This window comes from Emys orbicularis, chromosome 13, assembly GCF_028017835.1.
Source record: "Emys orbicularis isolate rEmyOrb1 chromosome 13, rEmyOrb1.hap1, whole genome shotgun sequence".
Classification (NCBI taxonomy): Eukaryota; Metazoa; Chordata; order Testudines; family Emydidae; genus Emys; species Emys orbicularis.
In genome coordinates this window covers 23,400,444-23,412,529 of record NC_088695.1, presented here as the reverse complement: position 1 = coordinate 23,412,529, position 12,086 = coordinate 23,400,444, and the positions used below count along the sequence as shown (strand labels likewise).

At 44.3% G+C, this 12,086-nt stretch overlaps 1 protein-coding gene across 1 annotated transcript in view; it reads right to left on the bottom strand.

Moving 5' to 3' along the window:
- Positions 1-842: 842 nt before the first annotated feature.
- Positions 843-12,086, bottom strand: part of LOC135887289 (butyrophilin subfamily 1 member A1-like) — a 78,137-nt gene continuing 66,893 nt past the window's right edge. Inside the window, exons 9-11 of the mRNA XM_065415041.1 lie at positions 11,260-11,280; positions 11,121-11,147; positions 843-2,560 (exon numbers count right to left, since the gene is read on the bottom strand). Coding sequence (XP_065271113.1) covers positions 2,025-2,560; positions 11,121-11,147; positions 11,260-11,280 — 584 coding nt within the window. The 3' untranslated portion in view covers positions 843-2,024. The remainder of the gene's footprint in view (positions 2,561-11,120; positions 11,148-11,259; positions 11,281-12,086) is intronic.

The window sequence follows — 12,086 nt, the reverse complement described above, 5'->3', positions numbered from 1 at the left end:
GCTAATCAAACAGCACAGGCACAAATCTCTTAGGACCCAACAATCCAAATCCTGTTCTTAAAAAAAGTAAAATTTTATTTAAAACAAAAAGAAAGAAAATACATCTGGAATTTAGGCTTTTGCTAGATTTTAAGAGCAATTCCAAAAATTAAGCACCTAAAACAGGGTTCAGCTTAAAGGTTACAACCAAACAAAAGCATCTGGGGTTAGCAGAGAGGAGATCCACAAGCCAAAATAAAGAAATAAACCTGATGGCATTTATCTAAACATTCCCTATGCAAATAATTCCTCCTAGGTACAGAAGATAATTTTTCATACCTGATTCAAACCTTAGAAAGCATTCCTGCTTATAGCATTGCTGCTCCGTCCCTGCAGCCCAGAGAACAACAGACAAAGGGAAAGTTCTTTCCCAATTTTAAAAAGTTCTAGCCTTCCCATTGGCTCTTTTGGTCAGGTGCCCACTCCTTTTTTTTTTTTTTTTAACCTGGGGACTTTTTAACCCTTTACAGGAAAAGCAAGCAGAGAACAGCTACCAAGAGGGATTTTACAGCTAACTGGCTGGCTGTGTGTTCATAAAAGGGAGCTCTTCTCCCCCCACCCTTCATTTATCACACTTGGCCTCCAGAATACTAGAGGTTAGTGTGACGTTGTGCAGTCTATATGGTTTTATAAAAACATGATAATAAGTGAATATAATGTAACTGGGATAGTTTTATAAAGATTTGATAATAAGTGAATATAATGTAACTGGGATATGCTTCGTGCAAAAGGTCTCTTGTAAGGTATCATTACAAAGCTCATAATCTACTGAGTGTGATCATCCTATTTGTAGAAATGTACCACTCTTGTATCTAAAACTAGAAATATAAAACATAACTCTGAGGGCCTATTGTAATTATGTAAAGTGTGGGCCATTAATGATGGTTTGGAATCTTGATGACTCCCATTAACCAGGACCATTGTCTGCAGATAGCTGTGTTTACCTGTTAGTCTTCCTGTATATGTGTGTGCTGGCAAGTGGGCAATGAAGTCTTGCAGTGACATGTGATGTCACCTGACCTGGAATCCATCTTTAACCTGGTGCTTTTCCAGTGAGGGGGGGTGGAAACCCAGAGGGACAAAGGGTTCCCGCCTTATGCAAAAGATAGATAAAGGGGTGGAAGAGAATAGAGGGGGAGAGGAGCCATCATGAAGAATCCCCTAGCTATCACCTAAGCTGGAACAAGAGCTGTACCAGGGGAAAGAATTGTGCCCAGGCCTGGAAGGTGTCCAGCCTGAGAAAAAACTTACTGAAGCATCTCTGAGGGTGAGATTATCTGTATTCAGTTTGATTAGACATAGATTTGCGCATTTTATTTTATTTTGCTTGGTGACTTACTTTGTTCTGTCTGTTACTACTTGGAACCACTTAAGTCCTACTTTCTGTATTTAATAAAATCACTTTTTATTTAGTAATTTACTCAGAGTATGTATTAATACCTGGGGGAGCAAACAACTGTGCATATCTCTCTATCAGTGTTATAGAGGGCGAACAATTTATGAGTTTGCCCTGCATAAGCTTTATACAGGGTAAAATGGATTTATTTGGGTTTAGACCCCATTGGGAGTTGGGCATCTGAGTGCTAAAGACAAGCACACTTCTGTGAGCTGTTTTCGGGTAAACTTGCAGCTCTGGGACAAGTGATTCAGACCCTGGGTCTGTGTTGGAGCAGACGGGAGTGTCTGGCTCAGCAAGACAGGGTGCTGGAATCCTGAGCTGGCAGGGAAAACAGGAGCAGAGGTAGTCTTTGCACATCAGGTGGCAGCTCCCAAGGGGGTTTCTGTGATCCAACCCGTCACAGTTAGAAAAATAACTTGGGTAAATGCTGTTCCATTGACATTTTCTCCTGACCATTCATGTTTTCTATAGTTTTGAAAGGTACAGAATTCTGGGCACAGTAAGGTAATTTGCTCTAAATTTTCATAAGTGCCCTCTAATTTTGAGCGCTGGCACCAAAAAATAATGGACACTTGAAAATGTAGGGCTAACTCTTTTCTCGGTCACACAGTTTGATATATTTTCCTGGAGTTCTCCAGATACAGAAGAAAGGAAAGATTTTCTCATCAGAGAAAGAGACCTCTTTGAAAGTGTATATTGGCACCATGTTATCAATATCATAAAATGCTACATGGCGCTCTTTAAAGTCCAGAGAAACCCCAATTTTCCCAAGTCGCTCATTCAGAGGCAAATGGATCACAGAGGAGTCAAGAGCCTGGTATTTACCCCAGTCACACTCCACAGCCCAGATCTTCTCCACTGGGCTAAAATTGAGCCATCCCTTCCTCTTTATAGACTCTCTGGCAACCCCTACAGCCCACCAGTCACCACCATTCCCCACTTCCATCTCCCAGTAATGTATCCCTGATGTGAAACCTTCAGAACCCAGGACACACACAGAAGAATCAAATCTCTCAGGATTGTCTGGCACATTCTGTGCTGTATCTCCTTTTGTTACACATGTCTGATCCTCAGACAGGATGAGATCAGGATGAGCAGTGACTGGATCCAGAATCACGCTGGCTGCAGAAAGAGAAAAATCAGAGTTTTAGAGGCAGATCTTGGCTCTAGGCAAGGTTGTATTCATTTCTGTGACATAATCTGTCTGAGCTGTCAGCAAATTAGAGACTCTTCTTCCTCCAGTTTACCCAGCTCTGAACAGGGAGTAGATCAAAGAGCTCAGGAAAGTGCCAGAATGATTCATTCTACTGGCAGAGTAAAAGCATCAACTGATTCAGGCCTGAGATTCAAAACCTTCCCTCTCTCTCCCTCAGCCTCTCCAGAGAGATGAACCAGCTTTACTATGTTTTCCCATTAAATTATATAGAAAGTGATAATAGGGAACAAAGGAAGAGAACACCACTGCAGAGAAAGACCTCTTGCCATGCCCTGGAAGGGCTTGTCTTCCCTACTAATGTGCAAACATGCTAGCAGTATTGCCAGCCTCAAGACATCAAAAGTCAGGAGCCAGATCCTCAACTCATGAGGCTTTCTTAAAATCAAATAGTTTTTTAGTCTAGGTTGTGTGTTTTTTACTGTTGTGCTATCATGACCCAGCGGCAACACTTCTGTCTCCCACTGCCCTAGGACTGGAACCCAGCTACACCACTTCTCTGAGTTCCCACTCGCCTGCCCTGGGACTTCTCTGTCCAAGTGCCAGCAGCACCACTACCCTGACTCCCCACTCCCCTCTTTCCTGTATGGCAAGGCACATCTGTGTCCTCAGCCTGGAGGCTCTCACACAGAGCTCGCGGTGCGTGCCTGCCCTGAAAATCACAGGACGAGAGGAACTTCTTGTGTCATCATGACAGCTCTCCCTGCAGATGCCAAAATCCTGTGAGTCTTGATCAGTTGGCAAAAACTGGCAACACTATCTTCCCTGGCTGCTGGGAAGGGACTCTCCTTCCCCCGCCCCCAGCTGCCATTCAATCCCCTCCATCTCCCGCCCCATCATTGTCCTGTGCACCCCCCTCAGCCTCCCTCCTGACTCAATATCCCCTCTTGTCCCACTCAGCCTACTCTCTGCCCTGCCTTTATTGGACAATGTTGGGTCAAAGGAGTGATAGGAGGAACACAGGTTGGCAGCTCGGAGGCAGCCGCATTGGGTTTAGAATTTCTTTTTTTTAAAAAGAGGGGAGCCCAAAATAACTGTTCTGGGGAGAGTCTCAAGAACTCCAAGGATTGCAGGGCAACTGAAAAGGGGTGAGCTGGAGTTGGGATGGGTTGTGGGGAAGGAAAACAATGCTGGAGAGAGGCCTCAGCTCTCCCAGAGCACTGCTGAGTGCAGGCTAAATGGACAGCAGCAGAAATGGCTGGTGGAGTCTGGAGGAAGCTTCCCAGTACTGGGAGAGAGAGAGGCCAGTAGCAAAAGAGACAGCAACCAACACCAGAAAAGAAGGGACACAATAAGTGGGGAGCCAGTGGATACAGACCCCAGTTGGCGAGTTGTCATCAGAGGGTTTCCAGGAATAGAGCTGGAAGGGAGACAATCCAGTTCAGGAGGGAAAGGACAGACAGAAATAGTAGGAACAGTGACAAATGGGACAGTACTTTGAAAGAAAAAAGGCAGTGATAGAAGGGGAAAAGTGGGAACGTTAAAAGAAGAATAGTACAATTAAACGAGAGGAAAAAGTAACTAGTCTTGATGTAATTAAGAAATTATTAGAAAAACATTGTTAGAAAACTATTAAGTAAAGCAAGAATGAAATGAAAATGAAATAAGCTACAATGAAAGATAAATTATAATTAAAAACATAAGAAATAAGGAGGAAAAGAGATGTAGTGAAAATGAAAAAAATAATAGCAGCCATTACACAGAAAAGGGGCTCCTGGACAAGAAGTTTGGCAGTAAGAATACTGAGAGTATGTGGTGAGAGAAACTTTGCTGTGAATGTACCACAGTTTGTTAAGTTAGGCATTAGTTGCATTTTATCTTTATTTTTCTTGTAACCATTTCTGACTTTTATGCCTCATTACTTGTACTCACTTAAAATCTCTCTCTTTGTAGTTAACAAACTTGTTTTATCTAAACCAGTGTGTTTGATTTGAAGTGTTTGGGAACTCCATTTGGAATAATAGGAGTTGTGTATCTCATTTCTATTAATAAAATGACGGACTTTATATAAGCTTGCATTGTCCAGGAGAGAGCTGGACAGTATAAAATGTATATTTTTTGGGAAAATTTGGGTCTGGGAGTAGGCTGGGGTCACCCTGCACTGTAATTCAGGCTAGTGCAGGGGTGGCCAAACTTACTGGCCCTCTAAGCCACATACAGCAATCTTCAGAAGTTCAAAAGCTGGGGTGCACCTGCTGGGGCCTGGGCTCGGGGCTTCAGCCCTGCTCCTGTTGAAGCCCAAGCCCAGGCAGGTACACCCCACTGGGCAGAAACCCCGAGACCCCCCTCCCTTCTGGGCTGAAGCCCCTACCCCACCACCCAGCTGCAAGGCAAAGGTCCCAAGCTCTCCCCCCACCCCCAGTCTGGTAGGTGGAGAATGGAAGGGAGGGTGCATGAAGGGCTCCGCGAGCCGCACTTTAGCAGTAAAAGAGCTGCATGTGGCTCATAAGCCACAGTTTGGCCACCCCTGGGCTAGTGAGAGTCTGAGTGTGACTGGCAGTTTGCAAGTGCACACAGACATAGGTGGAAGTGACTTACATGCTGGAGGCCACTTGTGGGTTGTCCAGACTGGAGGACACAGCAGCAAAGCAGTGTAAAGAGCACCCCAAGTGAGAGGGCATGAGTCACACAGTTACTTACTAATCTAAAGATACACACAATAAACAAACAGGAACATATGCAAGCTCTGAAGTGCATGCACATCTGAACATACTGATGAATCTCATGCCAACCACGTACACATTTCAAGCTGTTAGCAGATAACAATTTAAAGATTTGACACACTAAAATGGGAAGAAAATGAAAATCTGTATCAGAATACATTTCAGAACACAAGGAAGTATTCAAAAGTTTTAAAAACCAAAAACAGGAGGAAAGGATGAAGTTGAGTGTATGCACTGCAAATGGTGTGGCCCAATTATTAAATGTAAATATTTATAGGCTAATAGTTCTAAGTCTACAACAATAAACTGTTTATTCAAATGAAAAGTTTTATTTGGGGATTGTTTTCTTAAACTCCAAGGTGGAATTGTGTTTTAAGTTGTGTTTTAGTTCTGCAGCAAACCACATTGAATTCCATTCATCAAAGCATTAACCTACCAAATACTCTTTTCCCCTGTCCTTCTGTCCACCAAAATAAACCCCGATATTTACCTAGAAAATTATTAGTAGTTTTTTCCACTAATTTTCACCTTTTTTGTTGTTGTATTACTAAACACCGATAAATTCCTGGGAAAAATTAAATAAAATAAAAACCAAAAATGAAGGGCCCCATCATACAGTATCCAGGTGAGAGTGTAATCCACACAACTCCTGGGGGGGGGGGGGAGGAGGAGGAGGAGAGAGAGAGAGAGATTATGAGTCTGCTCCTGCTCTATAGCCTTAGCTAACAGCCAAATGGCTTTTAGCTCATGCGGTAGTGGCTCATGCACTAAGCTCCAGAGATCCCAGGTTCAATCCCCCTGGCCTATTGGCGTTATAAGAGCATTTAATTGATTTATATAGTGGTGTAATATTTTTCATATTATTTTCCATTGCATATATGTGCATGTGAACATTGTTTGCTTTTTGACCATTGCTGCACTTTAAGCAGAGGTTTCCACGGAGCTGCACACAATGATGCCCAGGACCCTTTCTTGAGTTGATAAAAGTAAATAACTCCAGTATTAGTATGGAACATTGTAATACACACTCAACTTCTAGCTGGTATCAAAATTGACCATTTTGTATCACATTTTACTTTCTATCTGTTAGCCAGTTTGATCCAGTGCCAGAACTTTACATCTCTCCACATGGCTACTCAGTTTCCTTAATACCTTCCTGTAAGGGATTTTTGAAGGTCCAAATAAACCAAGTCACCTAGTCCCTCTTTATTCACTATGGGCATGATCCAAATTCCACTGAAGTCAATAGAAAGAGTCCCATTGATTTCAATGGGCTTTGGATCATACCTTACGGCGTCTCAAAGGAAATATGTAAAGGGAATGTATTGTTTTGATATTACACTTCTGGCACACACAGGTTTCTAAATGTATAGGACAGTTACATCAAAGGGTATGTCCAGACTACCCGCCGAATCGGTGGGTAGTAATCGATCTATTGGGGATCGATATATCAATCCCCGAACGCGCTCCCCGTCGATTCCAGAACTCCACCAGAGCGAGAGGCGGTAGCGGAGTCGACGGGGGAGCCGCGGCCGTCGATCCCGCGCCGTGAGGACCCGAGGTAAATTGATCTAAGATACTTCGACTTCAGCTACGCTATTCACGTAGCTGAAGTTGCGTATCTTAGATCGATCCTCCCCCCTGCCCCAGTGTAGACCAGCCCAAACAGTCCTAGATTATCTGGGCCTATGGGCTGTTTCAGGCCCAATCCCAGTAGTAGTCATCATGGCAGTGACCGATGCTCAGCTGGTGTAAATCAGCATTAATGCCATTGACTGCAGTGGAGTTACGTCAATAGACACAGCTAAGGATTTGACCTATAATTCTTAACTGTGCCTTGGGATTTTTAAATGCAGCTGAGGAGGTGTGTGTGTGTGGGGGGGGGAGACAGGGTGAGGCAGGGACACCCCATGAGCTCTAGGAGCACTGAGCAAGTGGGGGGGACAGGGTGAGGCAGGAGGCAGGGACATCCCATGAGCTCTAGGTGCAGCTGAGAAGGGAGAAGGAGTAGGCAGCATCGAAAGGAGTCGGGCAGTTTTGGCCAACAGCGCATGCTGATTTGTTGTCAAACAAAAAAAAAGAACTTCTTGCATAAAAATAAAGGTAATCATAGAATATCAGGAGGTCATCTAGTCCAACCCTCTGCTCAAAGGAGGACCAATCCCCAGACCCCTAAGTGGCCCCCTCAAGGATTGAACTCTCAACCCAGAGTTTAGCAAGCCAGTGCTCAAACCACTGAACTATCCCTCCCCCTGAATAAATGAATCCTGCCTCCTGCCCCCACCTTGCACCAGGCTTCAGTACAAGACAGTGGCAAACATACCGGTGATACCAGTGGCAATGCTCAGTGAGCAATGGGGAATGGCCTGCGCAGCTGCTGACTCTGAAACTACTCTCCCTTCAGGGTAGCACCAGGGTTAACAGTGAATTCAGTCTAGAACAGCCAGGATACATGCAGCTGTAATACCTTTCACTTTACTGGAGTCTTCCGGCAGCCTTGTCCATAAAACAGACATATTAGTGTCCAGTAATAAACTAGGGTCATGTAACTGCCAGCCATCAGGCACCTTATAATGCCCTGCTTGTCAGTTCGTGCCCTACTCCATGTAACAGTTCATCACTCTGATGGGACACGCACAATGTAACCCCTCACATTGCTCTGGGACACTCTGAAATAGGGAAGTAATTACAGAGGCCTTGCTGTAATAACTGCTAGGGCCATCCTGTGGTGTGATTGTCAAGGTCACCTGGCTCGCATCATTCCTGAAGCCTTTAAAGGGGTTTACTAGTACAGATGCCTCAGACAGCCATGACCTCCACTCACAGCTAGTCTCCCTCACAAACTCCTTCTCTGGCATTCCACATGTGTGGAAGGTGTCCAAAGTCAGGGGGCACCAATGGCCTATACCCTACACCTGGCCTGGTCACCAAGTGCTCTTCTTAAACTAATAATGAGCTCAGAATCACCCAACCGACAGCAGCAGTTGTTCTTAGAGCCCCTCACCCATGTGAATACTGGCTCTTGGTACTTACTCCAAGCCACTGGCCCCATCCCAGCTGGAGCACTCCCTGGTTTCCTGGCTTTCGGTCCTGGGCCCCAGGGAGCTCTGCTGGGGTCGAGCAGAGATTCACTGCAGCTCCCCACTCTCCCTGCCAGCATGGACATATCCTGTTCTATCTACTTATCACCATTTATGGTTTCTATCATCCTCATTGTCTCACTCTTCCCTGCATCTCCCTCCAAGGGAAATTTTAACCCCTGAAAAGCAGCTAAAACCTTCCCCACTGCACCCACACACTGCTCTGCTACTTTCCCCTTTCATTCAGCTTCGAGTCTGGCTGGTGGCTCTGTGTTAAAGGGCCCCAAGCCGCTGAAGGTGAAACTCCCCCAACCCACTGCTGCTCTGGCTGCCACTGCCTCTCACTGCATTCTTGGGAGAGCCAGGCCCTTGTGGGCTCCAGCCTGAGGAGAAGTCGGGTGGGTTGTGTCCAGGGTTCCCAGGTACCTGGCATGGGAATAGGGACGATAGTCTGTAGTCTGTCATGAGTGAGTGACGTGGGTGCATCATATGAGAAACAAATGACACAGAAGCCACTTAAAACATTAGAACTTTGTTTTTTCCCCTATATTAGGGAGTGTCCCTAGTCACTCCATAGGTAAGGCTGAAACTGATTTTTTATTATAAGCCTGAGTCCACGCAGACCTCACTCCTGCTGTAAAATCCTCCCAGAGAGTCATATTGGCCTCATCACTGATAGGCAAGGTCCCACAGCACAATAGATTAATTCTAGAAAATTTGTAATGAATCCAACAAGGGGCTGTTTAATTGTGTTGGGGCTGTCAAACAGAAGCCTAAAAGTTTTCTGACATTTATTTACCACTTTGTACCATAAAATGAAAGAAGATGAAACCTCATCTACTGGACTCCTCTAGGCAGGATCTAATGCCCAGGACTAACATTTAGTGGATTAACGTGAAGTTACATAAGTTGTTAATGTAGTAGTATTGCTAGGGAACATGTGCAGTGGATGTGTGTGAGTGAGTGACTGGGGCACTAAGACTTAAGTTTAATGGGGACAGGAAAATGAATTTCTTCCTGATTCTTTTCTTACTAAAGACCGGCTGGACCATTTTGCTGAAACCTTTTTTTTTAATAAAAAGGTATCACCTTAGGGCAGAGACGGGAATGGAAAATCTCAGTCCTCGAGGTGAACATTTCATAAGCAACTGAATTCAGATGCTGTAATGAAAACACTTTGGCAACCTTGGCTAGAGGTGTTAGCAGTGATCTGGCTATAATTTATCCAATTTTTATTTCTTTAAAAATTAACTAAAAACCACAGGTTTTTAGTTTCAGTTTTTAAAAAACACCATCCTTCACTGCCTTTTTCTGACCTGTCATTTTTTTTCTTACTTACTTTTATTTCATAAACACGAGACTCTTTCCATCAAGATTAACCTTTTGCTTTCCCTCTCCCAAGACACCCCCTCTCATGGGTAGATTTTTGAGTCCTTCCATTTCCATGACTGTGTAGATGGAGTCTTGACTGGAGGCTGAGGCATCTTGTGAGGTGTCATTTCAGAAGCCTCAGGTATATATTTTCTCTATGCCTCCATTTCATCCCTCTCTCTCTGGGTTTTCCACCATGTGTCATTTTAATTTACACCTGCCAGGTTTCCTTTTCCAGAATTATGATTTAAATTTAACCCTAAAGATGTGGTACTTTCTGTGATGGTAACAACTTAAACTGCATCTGAGAGCCCCACCCCACTCTCCTTTCCTTCACTCACCCTCTCTTCTGAGCACGCTTGACACTCTGCTGACAGATACTGAGCCAGAGTGCTGCATGAATGTAGTTCTGGGAAGAAGAGAAGCATTTAAACACTGGCTGCTAAAGCTCTTTCCGTATTTATTGTCCAGGTACAGTACAGGTGGCGGCAGTGCAAGATTCTCTTACACTATTCTGCCAATCTGCCTCAAACCTGACACATGCAAAATTCATTTCCAAGGGTAATGGGCAGGTGAGTCTCTGTGGTGCGTTCAGCCATGAATATGAGTCTTTCAGGATAACGAGCACAGCCTTTAATTGTTTGTAACTGAACTGTCACCAGCTATTCATTGCACTATGATCCATACAATCAGCCTCACCTGGTGACATTGAGACTAGTGGCCTACCAGGGAAAGGCTCCACATCTGATTAGCAATCCCCCGTCCACTGTACATTGCAAATCTTTAAATACACCTCTACCCTGATATAACGCTGTCCTCGGGAGCCAAAAAATCTTACCGCGTTATAGGTGAAACCGCGTTATATCGAACTTGCTTTGATCCGCCGGAGTGCGCAGCCCCGCCCCCCGGAGCGCTGCTTTACCGCGTTATATCGGGTCGCGTTATATCGGGGTAGAGGTGTATAAGGTAAAATTGATGACCATATTCCCTGGGACCCTCAGCATCCCTTAGAGAGTCCAACTCCCCAGCACCATGGACGACCAACATGCTCCTTGTTTCCTCATATTCCATTAGAAGGGGATGGAGAGTTAAATCAGGGAGTGTGGAAAATTGCTCTTCAGCAGAGCATATTGAGCAGTGTAATAGAAATGATCCTGTCAGAACAGTGTAAGCCCGGAAAGGTTGGAAATCCTCTCTCACTAATCACCACTTTACCCAAAGAAGAACATCTGTCCCATCTCTCTGAAAATACTACTTGAATCCTGTCACTCTTACTATGAGCCTGTTCATTGCAAAAGGAAAGGGGGCAAAGATCTCCCCAATTTTGACATGAATAAAATATCAGCTGAATTTACCTTGATATATTTGAACTCTTCTCAATTCTGAAACAAAGTAGATACAGGGAGATGAGAGCTGTCCTGTGCACCAGCCCCTCAGAAGAGGAAATAGTTTATAATAAAGTTTATATTGGGGGAAGGTGGGAATGGCACTTACGAAGTTCATTCTGGAGCGTCTCTAAAAACAAATCAATAGAAATAGATATATGGTAAGAAATTTTATTGAAACAAACATACATTTAAAGGGTGGTTTACATTATAAGAATTCCCATGACCTTATCACAAATTAAATCTTTGTTAACTATAAGGGATTATACTTAAATAAGACTAATAATAACAATGAGTGTCAGAAAGGTTGGAAATGCTCAATTAAAAATTAATGAAATTAAAAAAAAATTATGCCTTATTTCCATAAACTTAACAGTGAGCGTAATTAACTACTGGAACAATTTACTAAGGATTGTGGTGCATTCTCCATCAATGAAAATTTTTACATCAACATGATATGCTTTTCCTGCACTAGGAATTATTTGAGCAGTTCTCTGGCCAGTGTTATGCAGGTCAGACTAGATGATCACAGTGGTCCCTTCTGGCCTTGGAATCTATGAATTTTTCCAGTTACTGTATCCCTGGCCAATGTGAACTACATGGGAATTTTATATCTATTACTACAAGTGAAGAACATTCTCACAGCAGTGATTAAAGGACAGAGCAAAACCTACACCTACCCTTCCTCATACAAGCTAAGGGAGGCTGCTTAGACCAGTGCTGTGGGCAGGAAGGGATGATGCTATTGAGTGGGGGGAAATCACCAGGGATGGGGCATGGATGGATGGTGGGGTGTCCCCATGGGCATGAGTCTTAGCAGACAGGACTGCTGGCACAGCAGAGCTGGGGAGCCCAGCCCCTTCCTCTGAGGGAGGAGAGGCCTCTGCTGCTGAGCTGGGAGATTCTGCCCTGGCACCACCTCCAACTGCAGCTCCC